The sequence below is a fragment of the Thermobia domestica genome, chromosome 6, assembly GCF_964235325.1.
Source record: "Thermobia domestica chromosome 6, izTheDome1.hap1.1, whole genome shotgun sequence".
In the NCBI taxonomy this organism is placed as follows: domain Eukaryota; kingdom Metazoa; phylum Arthropoda; class Insecta; order Zygentoma; family Lepismatidae; genus Thermobia; species Thermobia domestica.
Genome location: NC_137459.1, coordinates 133,249,486 through 133,266,964, shown reverse-complemented (window position 1 = coordinate 133,266,964; position 17,479 = coordinate 133,249,486). Strand labels below are relative to the sequence as shown.

The 17,479-nt window shown below is 35.8% G+C and overlaps 1 protein-coding gene across 3 annotated transcripts in view; it reads left to right on the top strand.

Annotated features, from left to right (window-relative positions):
• Positions 1-17,479, top strand: part of LOC145688221 (dual serine/threonine and tyrosine protein kinase-like) — a 60,224-nt gene that overhangs the window by 15,395 nt on the left and 27,350 nt on the right. For all 3 annotated transcript variants that reach the window (XM_081762127.1, XM_081762128.1, XM_081762129.1), the window contains exons 4-8: positions 1,810-2,004; positions 2,673-2,922; positions 5,594-5,769; positions 6,560-6,791; positions 10,273-10,508. In XM_081762127.1, the coding sequence (XP_081618253.1) occupies positions 1,810-2,004; positions 2,673-2,922; positions 5,594-5,769; positions 6,560-6,791; positions 10,273-10,508 (1,089 nt within the window). The remainder of the gene's footprint in view (positions 1-1,809; positions 2,005-2,672; positions 2,923-5,593; positions 5,770-6,559; positions 6,792-10,272; positions 10,509-17,479) is intronic.

Sequence of the window (17,479 nt, the reverse complement as noted above, 5' to 3'; positions counted from 1 at the left end):
AGAATATCGTTTACGAAGGAAGGGGGCACTCAAAACTGTTCTTACTCTCGCGGTTCTATCCTATTCAGCTTGTTCTATGTCGTAATAATAAAATTAAAAACTTATAGAAATTCGAAATCATTATTTTCCTGTTTTTCGTTCTTTTAAGGTAAACAAATATGAATTAAAATAACCTGAACTTTACTTTCACTGTGTATAATAGTTTGAGTTCTTCAATCATGATAACTAGCGCCAAAATAATTCTTGCAATTGTTTCAGAATTGTGTTGAAATTACTTGGCAGTAATTGGAAAATTTCTGAAACGCTGGGATGCAATCCAGCAATTATACTAATTTTAGAGCTGAGCTACGTGGTCGTACTTAACCAAAATAAACTGTAATCTATATATATAAAATTGAAAATCACTATGTATGTGACTCTAAATCTCCTGAACCGCTCGACCGATCTCGATCAAGTTTGTAACATGGGTAAGGTTCGAGGCTGGGCTAGTTTTTATGCTATTCACTTTGATAGTAGAACTGCAGAGGGGGAGGGGGGGGGCTAAAATAAATACTGTAAAACTTATTAACTCCTGAACCACTCGACCAATCTTTATCAAATTTTGAACATAGATGAAGTTTAGGCCTGGGATCGTTTTTGTGATTTAAATTTGACGAAGCAACGTAGTGGAGGAAAAGGAGGGGGAGAAATATAAAAATCAATTTATATAAGACTGAAAGTGACTATTTTTGTAACTTAATAACTCTTGAACTATCCGACCGATCACAATTAAATTTTCAACATACATGAGGTTCGGATCTGGAAACATTTTCGTAACTTCACTTTAACGGTAGATCCTATGAGAGGGGAGGGGAGGGGAGGGGAGGAGAACGTATAAATAAAAACTAATAAAACGTAATAACTTTTGAACCACCCAACCAATCTCTATCAAATTCTCAACATATATGAGGGTCGGCCCTTGGGTGTTTTTTTATCGTTTCACTTTGACGAGCCAACCTAGGGGAGGGGGATATATATGTAAAAAAATTAAAATAAAAATGGCTGCCTTTGTGATTCCATCACTCTTGAACCACCCGACCGATCTCAATGAAATTTTCGACATACATGAGTTTAGGGACAGGGATTACTTTAGGCTATTTACTTTGACGATGCAACGTAGGGGAGGGAGAGAGAAATTTAAAAAATGATCAAAAATGACCGATATTAGTGTTGAATCTATAGTTCTTGGGGTCGCCGAGATGAACAGTGACATTGTTGTTGCTGTTTAAATCCAGATTCAGCCCCGCATCTTGGCGGAGGGAGAAAGGGAAATGCTTACAACTGATCTAATGTTACCCATATTAGTATCGAATCCATAGTTTTCGGGGTCGCTGAGATGACCGGTGACACTTCCGATCCCGTTTAAAACCAAATTCGGCCCCGCAAGTTGGGAGAGGGGAGATAATAAAATGTTCGAAAATGACCAATATTAGTGTCGAATCCATGGTTTTAGGTGTCGCCTAGATGATCAATGATCTTTCTGATGCCGTTTAAATCGATGCCATTAAAAGTGAAAACAGCATATTTTACGGGTACTGAACACATGAGATACGGACTTGTGCATTTAAGTTTTCATTTCAACCCAGCGAAGCGGGTAATATATGCTAGTGTATATATATATTCATTCATTTTACATGTATTTAAGAATAATTTCAAAAGCATAAAGACACAGAGAGAGGAAAATTAATTTACTTTGAAGAAATGCTTTGGAAATGTTGCTGTGTTTCACTTGAAATATAATTTCTGAGTGTATTCTGTTTGTATTTACAGGTAATCTTGGAAGATACAACCGTTCTTCAGGTTCAAATGTGTCACCCTCTTTTGAAAGAAAATTTGCAGTTAATTATTCCACCTGACTGTGTATATCCAGATCCCATTGCGTTCCGCAAATTACTTCACAATGGTCTTGCGCAGATTCTTCCTATATTTCTGTATGCTATAGAAGATGACAACCTAAGTGAACAGGTAATGTGATTGTTAGAAGACACATATTCACTATTTTTAATATTAAATTGTGTTAAAAAAATGTAAATAAATTGTTAGAATCAGTTCATCTTTTGTGGGTCTTAATGTTTATTTTGTCGAGTGGTGCAGTATAAATTAAATGTGTACGACGTAGTTGTACTGCCTGTCATTGTAGCTTATTTTTTCATGTTACGAAATGATGTTAATGCCACCTTGGCATACAAAGAGACTACATAATTATTCTTGTTATGTTTACAACTTGAAAAGGTTAGAAACTGGTATCCATAGTTAGTGCCAACGTAGTTTGACTACAAATGTAGTAATCGTTACTATAATTTTTGTTAATAGCTTGTGCCTATCACAAGGTAGCAGTTTGGAAGTATTATAGAACGGTTCTTTCTAATGATAGAGGTTTCATCATCTCCACTTATTTGCATAGTATAAAAACATATTGTGTGGATTTTGTGCCTTGCAAATCGTGTGATGTGATGTTTGTCAATACTACACAAATAATATTGTGCTTCTTGTGTTAAAATGTAGTAAGAAATCACTTTTCATAAGAAATCACATACCATTGGTGATCCGAGTACTATACAGAATGGTAGAAAAGAAACATCTTTTTGAATGTTAAGCATTAAATATATATTTTTTCTTCTTTCTAATTGTAGAATGTCCATGAGCTTCGAGAGTTAAAAGATGAATTTCCTACAGTTCCAGTGTTTTTCATTCATACCTGTAATCGCGAAGATTTGATACTTTTACCTGATTTTGCTGAGGAACTTACTGAATCAGAGCAGCATCAGCTTCTTCAGACTGATATACCGAAATATGAAGTAAATCTGAATCAAAACATGTCAGACAAAAATGGAACATGTTCTGAGGATTTTGCTACAGTTGTGCGACAGCTGTCAAGCATTGGTATGTATGTAATTAGTGAACATTTTATTCTGTCCTGTATTGTGGAACGTCGTTATATGTTTGAAGGCTTGGTTATAACTTTTATCTTGATTTGATGTAATTTTAGTTTAGTTTAATATCCCTTTCAGCAGCGAAGCTATATGATACGTGGACCTTGTAACCATACTTACATTACGCTATTGTCGGTATCCTTTATGTTTTCAATTTAATCATATAACCTCCAATTCGAGAACTAGCGTATACTTATGGGTGGGAAAGGAGAACACATCGATCAGTTCCCCAGATATTAACTTTAGTGGTTTCGAAAATACCACACTGAAATATATAAAAGATGCGTAATCTATTATCGCTACTAACAAGCAATGCTATAAATATATATCTGAATAGCGGTAGTAGAATTTGAATTCATAGAATAAGACTTATACAACCAATCTCATTTAGAAATCCAAACAGTATAACTTTCAAAAATCCAACAATCAAAATTGTATATTTAACAATTCAACAAGCGGTATTGCATTGTGGTGTTTAGTGGAAGGAGAATTTAAACAAATTCAATCGTAAACTATTACTATTAACAGCATAAAGTATTCTGCCTCAGTAACAGCTAACTTGTTCTAACTAGTCTCGCAGATTGGTAATAATGCAGGAATCTAATTCTATTAATAAATGAAATGTGAAAAGGCTACAGGTAAAATGCCCCAAAACTAATCAAATGAGGATAACGGGCCTTTATATGTTACATTAAAGGAAGCAAAAGCAAGTAATACGTTCTTCACTGCCTTATTAAGCTAATCCGTGCTATCAAATAGAACAACCAGCCGACATGAGGTTACAGCACTCCACTTTAAACTTCGTAAATATATTCAAATTTTAGACTTCAACAAAATTATACTTTAGATATCTCTCGTAGATTATGTATATAGAACAACCTTATATATATATATATAATAACTCGATCACAAACTATGATAGTAGTAGCAAAACACAACCATTATACTTCCTCCCTCGAACGTTCCAGCACAACTATGGCCACCTATAGAGAGAACCCATCTGTCGTGCTAGTACGTCCCACCAGAGGGCATAACCACCAAAAACAAAAGAATAGGCAAAAATGAAAAAACTTTTTCGGTACAAAATAATATAATATAAATTATTCCTAGCGACACCTTTCTATAAATATCTAATAACCAGTGACATCAAAATCCATGGATTATATGTTACAACCTACAGCTTAACTTGGGCTTCGAACCACATGAGCTCCCGCCGGGAATCGAACCCAGATCTCCCGCGCCAAAGGCGCGTACGCTAACTGCTTATCCACGAGGGAGCCCAACTTTTATCTTAAAAATTGGCCTTTATTGAAATGAGGTGAATATATTGCTTACGGGTTCTAGAAAGCGATTAGGTAGGACTTGGCTGTTAAGAGCCCAAGGAGGGCGGCATATTTAGTTATTTAAAGAAATTTGTGGTATACATACACTTAAATTATGTCTATCTGGCGAATTCTTTTATCTTTATATGTATATTCTCGCCTTTCATGTTTACTCATGTTCCTATTATGGTCTAAGTTTTATTTGATAATATTGTAGATACAATAAGAATTTAATGTAGAACTGGACATCAGTTTCCGTTGATGCTGATTGTGCAGTTATATGTTCTTGTGTCTGATATAAATTTCCCATAGCATGCTCCTCGAATGAGGAGGTGGAATTCAGGTTCTTCATTAGTGCAAGTTGTCTTCATTACAGTATGTCATAACTCATAGAGAGTGATAATCTGCGCATTTATCATTCCTTAATACGAGTGGAGAATACGTTTCTTGTCACGCGTTCATTATTTTTGCTTGTATGCAGTTTTAACAGTTGCAGATTCATTTATTTCGTTTACTTTAATGTTCTAAACATATGGTCTATAGACTAGTGGTGACTGCATTCTCCTTTAATCAAAGCACGGAGAATGTACAGTAAAGGTGAATGTGTTATCCTTTCGGCTATTGGGGAGATCGATCAGGTGTTTTAGCGTATGTACTATTCCTAAAATCATATATAAGCGTACTTATAAAATTGTTTAGGTTTCACACATTGTGATGTACCAGTATATATCGCCCCCAGAAAGCAGAAAGCTGCTAAGCGCCAAAATGCAAATTTTTCAGGAGCATAAAAACGTATGAAACACTAATTAATTCCGATTCTTTCTTTTTTCTAGAATTCAGTTTTCACTGCGGACCTTTCATATTGTTCCCTGCCACTTGCGTCCTTTCTGTACAACATTCAACATGAAATGGGTAGTCAGGATATAAAATCAAGGGAAGTGGCACTTAGCACCTTTCTGCTTTCTGGGAGCGATATATATATATATTTGTGTGGAACAATATAGAAAAAGTACGGATAAATAATTATAGTTGTAAAGGAAACAATTAAAAAGATGGAAAACAAATTTCGAACATTCGATAAGTCTTACCCTTAGTATATAGTAATAACCAAAACATTTTCTTTCCTGTATTTCTGTTCTTTTATTTTATTTATTTTTTCTTGTCCAGTGTATTGTATGCTTGGTTTCTTATCTTCCATCTAAAACATTTTTGAAATGCTTTAATGGCATATTTCCATTAAGCAAGTATTTTATACGCCAAGTGTTTAAAATTTATTTTTTTAATCTTTATTTTTTGTAGGATTTATTCAGATCGAAGACGGTGGTGAAAAACCTTTAAATACTGAATGCAGTTTAGTGTCAACATCCGTCACTAGCTCATTTGTTGGAAGTTTTAACTCGTTAGATAATCTTTTGATATTAATAAGAAGTTATCTTCAGTCTCACTTAGTAAATGTTGCGTCTGTGCTCAATGAGGTAAGTTCACAAGAAGTGTTTTCTTGTTATGTCAAGCGACAAATCATACTATGCATGATCGAAGAAAAATTTGTCTTGAAAATTTTGTTTTATTATTTGTACTTTATTCAAGAAAACTTGTAGAAAAATCATATTAATTTTGTTCTGAGTTTTTGTATTAAGAATAGTATGAGAATGACTTTAACCTCTAAACTCAACCTACCACACTTTTGCTATAAGGAGAATTGTGCGTATATTCATGTATATGTGAAATATTTTAATCGTTTTAAGTTCTGCTAAGATCTAAGTAACTTCTAATTTTATCATTAGCTTTCCGGTATCCATTGAATGTATAATTGCATAGCGTCAACAGTTAAGAAAGTTTAAGTTTAGAAAATAATATTAATTTTGAGCTATATACTCGATGTAGTTTTTCAGTTACTTTAGAATATGAACATGTAGCTCTAATGGGATACTGCTGTAATCATTGAAAATAAAATTTGAATTGTATCATTAGTATTACTAATTTAAAAATAACTGTAAAACAAACAAACAAAAAAAAAAAATAAATAAATAAATAAAAATAAATAAAATAAAAAAAATTAAAAAATTGGAGAACAGCTTAAATTTACTTAGAATGACTTGACGAGAATCATTGAATTTCTAAGATCTATTTTAAATAAATATGATATTTTGATTATAAACTATTCTTTTCCCTAGTATGTTTTGACAAAAAAAAATATAGAGAAAGAAATATTTTAGTTGTAATTCAAACTGAAATGTAAGCACGTATTTATCGTTCTTGATATAGATCCACTCCCAATGTCTCAGAAGGTTCATTCTGTCAGCATTTGATATGGCTCGAGAAATCCAAGTTACTCCACGGAGGATACATTACGCTCAGAAGAAAGAGAGTGAGTTATATGACAGTCTCATGCGTGTTGCTAACGAGAAACAAGAAGATATTTACAATTTAATAGCTGTTACATTAAAAGAAATGAAAAGTGACCTCATTGAGAAAGCTGCCGAATACCAATTTCAAGGTAAATTTACAGATGTTTGAAAGATAAGGTAATAACTTGCATAGATAGTGGCAGTTGAAGAAGTTAAATCATAAACATTTCTGTTAGAGAAGCTAGCCATTTACAATTGGTTGAATAAGTAAGTTTCTTATTCTATTTCTATAAATATTAAGAGTAATTATTGCAAAACTTATATTTTGTTTGATTATAATTTAATTGTAGCTGTAAACTTCTTGTCTTAAAAGTATTAATATTCACTGTTTCGGTCTGGTGTAAGAATATTTTAGGCATTATTCATACTTTAAATGATATATTTAATGTTGTAACTATTTTTGAATTTTCCTTCACAATTATAGACTTTACAAATATTCAAGTTAATATATTGAAAAATAGCATCACCGTAATATTCTTCTACAACTAAGTCGTTCTTACTAATAACCTTAACTATGTGAAAAGATTTTTAAGGGTTCGAAGCTTATACTCACTCAGAATTTAGTATGTTACATTCCTTTTATATATTTCATTAGTCAAACATTTCTTGCATATTGGAATTTCTATAGTAATATTAATATGCTTGGGAGAATGCAAAAATTTATACATGATAAAATTCTTCAAGGTTACATAATTCGAGAATCTTGAAGGTGTCATGTACGTGGAAAGAACGTGAACAGCACATCAATGTTGTTTGTTGCTTGCACACACCTTAGTAGCACATTAAGTTACATTGTCTGTGGAGGTTATAAGGGCAAAATTCATAAGTCCTTCTCTTGTGTTCTTGGTGTTGGCTTCTCTCCACGTAACTTTTCAGTTCCATATCTCAAAGCGTCTTCCCTTGACTTAGGTCAATTAGACGTTTGCATTCTAATTATCATTTGAATTTCACTGAGTTTTCCAAGAGTTGTTTCAGAAATTGTCCGCGGTTGTCTCTTTCTTTCGGAAAGTAATATGAATGAAGTACAGAAATTAATATAATTGCTCATAGCTGCATCACTTATTGCAGGGCGCAAAATTCCCGGTCGCCAGGTCGCCATTAGCGATTAGAAATTTAGAGCTGGTGACCAGTGTTCAGTAGGAATGGTTTCTACCTAAACGCACAGAGTTGCGCAGTTTCTGTTTCGCACAAAAATAATTGTCACTGAATGAGAGAAAATACGGAGTGTGAAGTCTTCACAACGTTGTAATTCGCTGCTCCTTTCCCACCCTCAATCGAAGTTTCACGTAAGAGGCTTCAACAGTCCCAACAGAGTTAAGACTACCTACAGGGATTCACTGAAGACTGTCACACTGGATGATTTTCTGACAATTTCCATCAACGGCCCTTTACTTAAGGACTTTGATCCGAAAACTGCAATCTACAACTGATACTTCAGTGCAGAGAGAGAGCGTTATACAAACGTGAATTCTTAAGGTAAGATACTTTTTAACTTGTATGTGAATTGTCCAATTCAAAATTGATTATCCTGCATCTAATTGTCTGGTTTGACATTTTATGCTCCGATGTAATCTCTTTCTTTGTTAAACCAGAGGCCATGGGGGTTTGGGGAGGGGGACAGGAGACTCTCATAATTTGTACGGGAGAGATACTGGCGACCATCATTTTTGGATTGGCGAGTGCGTCTGACTTTCGAATTTTGCGCCCTCGCCGTTTAACCTAGCCACGAGGGAGCTCTGGTGTCAAGAAAGAGGTCTCAAATCAGATGTAATGATTCAGCTTGTTGTTTACTGTGCAGATTTTACGTATACGGTTACCGTCAAAATTTAACACTTTTTAGATATCTTAGGACCTGTTGACAGACATCGTTGCTTTGTAAAATGTATTCAAACGTTTTTCAAGGAATAATTCGCGAATTGACATATTCGAGGTTGGTTTCGTTTACTTCTGCTTGTAATAGAATACAAAGAAATGCATTTATTTTTGCAAAAGAGATAATCGTTGTTTATTTCTCCTTACCATCAGCTATTCTGCTGTCCTAGTTAGTGCATCGTAAATATCATATACCATTGTTTTTTGTAAAACCATCTCGTGCATCTTCAAGACATTTCATGTTCATTTTTCTCGACACACAGACCGTATACTGTATTGTGTCATATACGGAACTGAAGCAGGAGGAGCGTTCTTTCTCCATATCGTCTCATTTACGCTAACAAAGTTATCCATGTTAGAATCATGAATGTCCTCGTTGCTACTACCGCTTTTCACTTATCACATGAATACAGTGAGAGTAACCTTTCAGGCATATTTATTATCAATACTGCAAAATCTTCACATTTCCTTTTACTCCTAGTCGTCTTGAAAGAAGCTATATTTACAACAATCATCTCTGAGGGTAGCTTATCTAGCAAAGAAAACGAATAGGCAGAAAGATAAAAGAAAAATCATTATTTCAATAAAACCTTGATGCTTTGTACTGAGTAAAACGATCAGATGTTAAAAGCGTGCGAGATACCCATAAAAATCAACAATTTATGAAAAATATTTGCAAGAAAGAAGTTTCAGAACGTTATATAAAATACCCGTTATCCAAAGAATATACAAATGAAGAGATTTACCCATTAAATGTACACATAAGAAAATTATTTATTTTCAGCAAGAACAACATTCTGTCAATAATTTTTAAGATGTGCTGTTCTCTGATCCTGGACCAAACAAATTAGGTCTTAATAGGTCAGCCAAGGACTGCTCGACTTAGATCACAAGGTGTCATAATCCATGTACATGTTCTAACCCCAAGCCAACCAAATTTTCACAGAAGTGTAGGGTTATGTACCCCTCCTTGGGTGGGTGTATGTCGTTTGTCATTGGGCCAACCATGTACCCCCGTTCAAGGTCATTTTCATTATACGTAATGCAATTATTGCTACATTTGTTTAAGTCTAGGACATTTCACTTTCAAACAAAAGTGGGTAGTGCTTTAATAAAGAGCGACGGATCGAAAACGATAAACATTACACCTGATGATTTGACAATTTATAAGTACCGGGAAGCTGTAATATTACCCCTATATTTAACAGAAATTTTCTGGTTGTAAACAGTTGAGCGTAGTGGTGACGAAACTTGAAGAGGGATTTTAAATAAAAAGAAAAATGAAAATAATACATTTAGTGAAATATGCATGCGCGCTAGTGAAAAAATGATAAAAATTCAATACTTAAATAAATGATTATAATTTTATAGAAAAAGAAGTTCGTTGGTTATTTGTATAACTTGAAGTTGACCAACTCCTTAATCCCTACTAGAAGGAAAATAACTCCGTTTCCACTCCTATCTCCTCCCCCCCCCCAAAAAAAAAATGGTAAATTTTATCTGCCTGTCAGCATTTACTGTATCTGGCTTAATATCTGTGTTCCTTTATGCTGTTTCAAGTATACACTTCTAGTACCTCCTTCGTTGTAGGGTAATTCAACGCTCTTTTGTCGCCTCTTTTAAAATAAATCGCTATTTTAATATCTGTAGTAAGCTCAATTTGATCTATTTCTCTAATGAATTTTATTTATATTATAGGCGTTACACTCTCATCTGGCCGAATTGAATCTGTTCAGGCAGTTCGCGTGGCAACGGCAGAAATAGAACATCTTATGTTATCTCACCTCAGTAATGCTATAGCTAACCAGTTAGTACAGCATGTGGACTGCCTTCGAGACACTTTTGTAGGTACACTTCAACGTTGTTTAGAAAGCTTGGAAAAGGATTGTAGTGGGAACGAAGGATGGCTGTTAGCCAGCAACGCATTAAAACAGGTAATTTCAATATGAATTCCTCGTTTTACGCTTTGTAAACGACTTGACAGAAGTACAGTTAGAGATAAAATTGGAAGTCATACATACAACTTTTAGCGTCTTTCTTAGGAAACTTGTCGACGCAAGTTCGAATTTACTGGAGTTCCGAATTCTCGAAAAGTCGTCCCTAAATTATGTTTTCGAAACTCGAACCTATCCAGATCACTTTCTCGTTCCCGAAATTGATCCCATGCTATTCAAAATTTTTGCTCAATCGTTATCCTGCACTGAAAAGTTCTCCCAAATACACTCTAAATAACATTTTCCAAGCCGACACCTATCTAAATCGACTTCTTGCAGCCGGCAATCATAGATTATCCCTGTTGCGTGGAAATCGTTAGCTCTTATCAACTTTTCCGAAATTGGGTCTCGTAAATTACTTTTTCCTTTCTCTTTTTTAAGATTGACATTTAGCTAAATCACTTCCACATGCATAAGAACGTAAATTGACCCTATTTCATGGAAATCTTTAAGTAAGTTATATTAATTCGCCACACTAATCCCGTTTCTGCACTTTGAGTCAACTACGCAGAATTCGTGTAAGTGACTGACAGACTCGTATTTTCTGAAATAAAGGACCCCGCTGGTAAAAAATTCCTCGCTTCTCCTTGTTTTGTGTAAAATTTCTAAAACCTTTGTGAGTGTTTACGAATAGTCGTATTCTTGTAGTAAGAAGCCTTTGTGTGCCGAATTCCATATTTGTGCATCGACTAGTTTGAAAGATACATGTACTAATAGTAAAATTTTCCCTGTCTCTGTTCCTTTGTATTGGATTCGTTTAAGTGAATGTGACATTCTCTGAAATAAAATACCCCCACATATGTCAGAATGAGTTTGTTAGAATTAAGAAGAAAAATATATGTCAGTAAAATGTGCCCCTCTTCATGATGAAACTTAAGAATTCGTGCAAGTGAACGAGATATTTATACTCTGTATAACAGAAAGCTTCCAGTCGACAAATTTAGGTTCTGTACGTCAAGTGGTTCAAACGAAACATAATATAAATTTCAGGTGGAGTTTCGAAAAAAAAAAAAAAAAAAATGGAATTATGATATCTGTCTCAACTGACGAGGTATTATCATACGGACAATTATCATGATATAGTTAACAAAATTAATTTTTCATTTTTGTGTAATAAGATCTTTAAATCACCCTAGGTGTTTTATTTTTCAAATAATCAGCGTGATTTAAACCATCCTTAATTGAAGTGTCATAAGACAAAAAATGATAGCAATACTTAAAATATTTTTTTCATGAAAATACGTCATACGAAAGTATGAAAATCTCTTATCTACCTATGTTCCCAGAATTTGCAGTTTTGTTCAAAAATATCAGGCTATCGTCCTCTCGTTAAAGTATTTTTACTATCCATTGACGGGATACATTCAAACAAATAGTTTTCTAAGGCCGGTTAAGATCTTTTATCAAGGGAAAGTAGTAAAATTTCCTGTGTACGGTGACGAGATTATGCCCTTTAAATGAGACTAGACATATAGATAGAAGACGATTTGTTTCATTTTTGCCAGAGATGTTCATGGTAAATATTAATCTCCCAAACCTATACAAAATGCAATATGGGAAGAGCTGTAATTCTGACATAATGGCCAGACAGATGCAGATTAATGACTAGTTTGTTGATTGTAGTTCTGAGAAAGCGAGAGTATATTTTGTGATGACTAACTTGGTCCTTTTCAAATTATGAAATGAAATAAAATCTTAAGTGCCGTGATTTTGATATTTAGGCTAATAGTGGGGTAGGGTAACCGAAGAATCTTGCAAATCGTGATACAAACATGCCATTTGGTGACGTGGTAGAGCAATACCTAAGGATAAAATTTAGATGTAGACCCCAAACATCAAACCCTTTATTTGGCCCTGTGACGTCATCATACAACATGGCCGCCCGGACATTACAGAAACACCGTTTCTCACAATAAAGGCTCATAAAACGGTGATTACAAACGATTCATATCAAATTTTGAATTCCTATTACTCATATTTGCTAATAAAAGGCACATTTTTTGTCACTGAATCCTGTAATTAGTATTATACAGGATGAAATAAAAATCCGTTGAAACCGGCCAATTCCGTTATTATTGCTGAAATAAAGAAATGTAAAGAAAGCAAAATTGTTGGAAATATGTCATCTTCAATTTAATATGTTGCAACGTTTAAAACTGGGCAGACTTTGTGCTGTACAGACACCCACATAAGTACCTGGACCTCAAGTAATGGAACTATAATAGCCAAAACTCCAGGTACATATCTGGGCGACCGTACAATGTTATGAACCGCAATGTTAAATGTAAATGTAATTGAGATTACCTATTGCAACGGACATTTGCAGAATTGACGTTGCAGAATTGATTTACGGTGCTTGCTTACAGAATTCAGAAGATGATAGAATGTGTTTGGCTAGGGCTGCATCCATCGTGCGGAAGCACATGTTTAAAGCTTTCCCACAATTCAATGGGCATTTTACCACAGCTTGCCAGGAGCAATCAGTTCCACAATCACTAGTAACACTTGTACGGATGATTCTTGAAGGTCCTAATATTGCAAATGAAGAAACTGTTGATGTAAGCCGTGCTGCACTGTCAATGTCTCAGTTACTGACACGCAGTGAAACGAGAAAGAAAGCAAGGACAGGAAAACGTACGCCATCCACTATCTAGCGAAACTCCGCTGCCCCTGTACATTGGATTAATGATCCATTCAAAAGCGCGGAACAGAGGGATCATAGATAGACTGAATAAAGTAGGTGTGAGTGTATCATATGATCGAATTCGGGAGGTATCGGCCACCATGACCAATGCACTGTGTGAACAATTTGAAACTAAGAAGAGAGTACATCAAGATAACCTTCAAACAGGCGTTTTTACTTGTGCTGCCATAGACAATATCGATTACAACCCGTCGTCAGCAACCTCTATGCAAGCATTCCACGGCACAGGGATATCTATAATTCAGCCATTTATCCTCGCAGCGATACTGAAGTTATAATCAACAAGTGGTCCGGCAAATGCAAAGGTTGCTTGTCTGCATGGTTCACAAATGTTCCTCAGATGTCAATGCTGAAATCATATGTGCCTCTTTCTACCGTTAATAGTGTTAAATTACCGCTACAGGAAGATATTTTATCAAATCTGTGGTTGAAAGCAATCGAGATTATTGACACAGAGAAGGCGCAGTATTTCTGAAGAACATATTACCTGGACAGCTTTCCATTCCCAGCAACTTCGTGATAAGATTCAACCTACAAGTCGGTGTGTTCTACTACCCTTGTTGCCAGACTCCATAAACTCGTTTGCCATGATTCGTCATTACATTGACATAATCATTCAGACTCTGTCATCACTTAATCCTTCCCAAGTCCCCGTGGTTACCTGTGATCAACCCGTTTTTGCTATAGCAAAGCAAGTTCAGTGGTCCCAGCCTCTTCAGTATAGGGAAGACAAGATGGTAGTTATGATGGGTCCACTTCATATTGAAATGACAATCTTAGAAATGTTGGGTAACTGGTTGACTGAGAGAGGGTGGACTAATCTTCTAGTGGAAGCAGGCGTAACCACTGCTGGAAAAGCAGATAATTGCTTACATGGATTCCACGTGAAGCGATCGAGATATGCTCACGAAGTGACATCTGCAGCCCTGTACTAAATGCTGAAGAAAACATACTCAGAAAGTGCATCGCCTGAATGTCCCCAAAGAATTGGAGTGGGTTAAAATTAGACAGAATGAATGGTGTAAGTATTTGAACTTGAAATGCTTCTCTTTAGGCTCTTGCTCAGCTTGCGTTCTGCAGATTTTGAACTCTACATCAGTTCCCGATCAGAGTTGTGTCCCTGGATGTTCGCCTTGGACCACATGCACTACGCACGTTAGATGCCAATATTTATTAAGTCATTACAGGAGCTCAGTTGCAGACATCCTACCATTTGTGAAGAGTTTGTGCGAGGAGGTTTCGTTAGTACTAAGACAAGTCGTCCTCATTCTTGTATGGGTCATGATCAAATGCATTAACAATGCAACAAAGTCGTCAAGTCTGAAAGCGTAGCAGTTGGAATAATTGAAAATTCTTCACCGCTCTTGAAGTGGATGGTGTCTGGTCCAGTTATTGCCAATCTCAGTTCCAATTTTGAAGAAGAATATAGATTGTTACTTGATGAAGATAATTGTCAGACTCATCACGAAGACACTGTGGCTGCCAATAAACGATTTGTAAAATACGTCTCAAGACTGATGTGTACACTTTCAGAAGACGACAGAAATACTTTCACGCAAGACGGCAGTGACCTTGTAAGCATAGTGTCTGACGTAATTATGAGCGAAGATGCAATTGCATCAGTGTACAATGCTGAAAAGCTCGGCAGAGACCAGTACGACAGCTTCAAAAAAGAACGGTTAATGCAGTGAAGTAAATCAGTTTTTGAACCAATTCATCGAAATAATCTAACCCTCCACCGCAAACAAATCACAAAGACCATTGCCGCACACCGCAAGGTTAATATCATGAAAAATGATTGTTCTCTTTTCAGTGGAATGTTTATTGCTTGTCACAGCCGATAAGGCGATCTTTCTGACTTCTTCGCTCATGAAATGGAGTATCCTCCATCACTTTCTGACAATGGTTTCATTCCCAAAGGAACTAAGTCAGATGTTGTTACGTGTCTGGAAAAGTTCGGAGATTCCCAGCATAATTCTCCCCAGGCCACATGTGTGATACTTGATGGTTCTGCTGTCATACACATGTTGAAACCATCTCCTACAGAAACCTTCCGAGATTACTTTGATACGAAAGTGAAACCATATATTTTATCGATCCTCACGGACAAAACTAGAGTGGACTTTGTTTTTAACCGCTATCTACCAGGCAGCCTGAAAACTGAAGAGCGTCGAAAACGAGGAATTTCGCCACGAGTACGAGTTGGGGACTCTACGCGGATTCCTAAAAATTGGACCATGTTTCTGCATAATGAAGACACAAACAACGATTATTCCAACTCATTACAGACTTCTTGTCAAATATTGACACACCAGAAGGCAAGACTGTTGTCTACACTAAAGACACTGGCATATGGAGCACGCCCAATGTTGATGTTTCTAAACTCGCACCCTGTACACATGAAGAAGCCGATACGCGATTACTTCTGCATACCAAACAGGCCAGTGACTCTGGTCACAAATCGATTATCATCAGAACAGTTGATTCTGATGTGGTGGTGCTAGCTTTACATGTCTTTCCCAACCTAATCCTGTCTCATCTATAGATTCATTACGGAGTTGGAAGGAATCGAAGAGACCTTCCTGTCCATAAGTATGCAAAAAAGCTTGGAACCAAGATTTTCAAAGCAATTCCATTCTGGCACGCATTCACTGCTGCGATACGGTATCAGCCTTCGCAGGACGTCGGAAGAAAACAGCCTGGGAAGCTTAGCAAGCAAACTCATATGTCACTGATGCATTTGTGGAGCTTTCACAGTGTCCTTCGGAAATTGCAGACAGCGTTTTCGGGGAAGTTTAGCGCTCCCAGCCTGTGTACTTGTATGATCACAGAAACGCCGCAGGGAGTGTTAAAGAATGTCGGAAAATGCTCGTCACCAATAAAGGTCGTTCACTGGAAAGTGTGCCTCCAACTGAGGGAGCACTTCTTCAGCATGTGAAACAAGCAGTGTTTCAAGGTGAATATATTTGGTCTTAGTGGCATAAGTTAAAACCTAATATACCCGATTCTCAGCAATGGGACTGGAAGAAAGCTGGGGCTGGAAGAAAGCTGGTGCTTCATACTCACCTTTATGGTCTTTACTGAAACAAATGTCTGAACACTGCCAAGAGCTTTTTCACTGTGTATGTAAATCACTGTGTTCGCGTGCATGTAAATGTACTAAGTTATCTCTTCCCTGCACACCTTTGTGTATGTGCGATGGTCAGTGTAAAACAAATACTTCCAATGGAAATTAGTGATCTGTGAGTGATGGAGGTATGCTAATGTTAGAGGAAAGAAATATCGTGTAATCTGCACACTCTTGATAATCTTGATACCAGAGGCGGCTTGTGAGGGAAGTTGCACCGGTAAAAATTAATGTTTTTTCTCTTCAAATTAAGTGAAAAAAAGTTAATTAATATAATAATTGTTATATATAACAATCAATAAATTAGGAAAGTTTCCATCTTTTAGTTTTAATAGGAAAATCCAAATCTTACCTGTGTGACTTGTCTCGCGAGCCGCCTCTGCTTAATACTCGTTATATAGTGATACTTTTTTCTATGATGGCAATGTGGAAGACTTTAATCAAGACATAATTCAGTTCATCACATCAAAATATAGAATGTATCGTTTGTAATCAACGATTTATGTGCTTTTACTGTGTTTCTGTAATGCCCATGTCAGCCATGTTGTATGATGACGTCACAGGGACAAATAAAGGGTTTGATTTTTGGGGTCTACATCTAAATTTCATTCTTAGGTATATATCTACTACATTACCAAGTGGCATGTTTGTATCATGATTTGCAAGATTCCCCTATCTCGTGACGTTACCCTACTCCACTATAAGGGAGACAATGATAAATACAAATAAAATAAAATAATGAATAGACTGATAAAGTGGGTATCCACTATAAGGTTTCCTTTCGGTTTATTTTCCTCTGTCTAAATATCAGAAACCTTCTTACAAACTGTAAGTAATAAAATATCTCTTTGACCAGTTTTTTTAAATCACTAACTTTTTGTAGTCACAATATTAGTTGTGTACCAGTTAAGTTTTAAAATTCAAAAGTATCGTGCTGGTAATAACCCAGTTACCTATAAGTTAATTCATTTTATAAGAAAGTGTTACGAAAAAATGCATCACATTCGTAAATTAAGTAGAGGATTGATAATTCTTTATTTTGTCTAAATGATAATTGCTTTATATACTCTAAATTGTGTT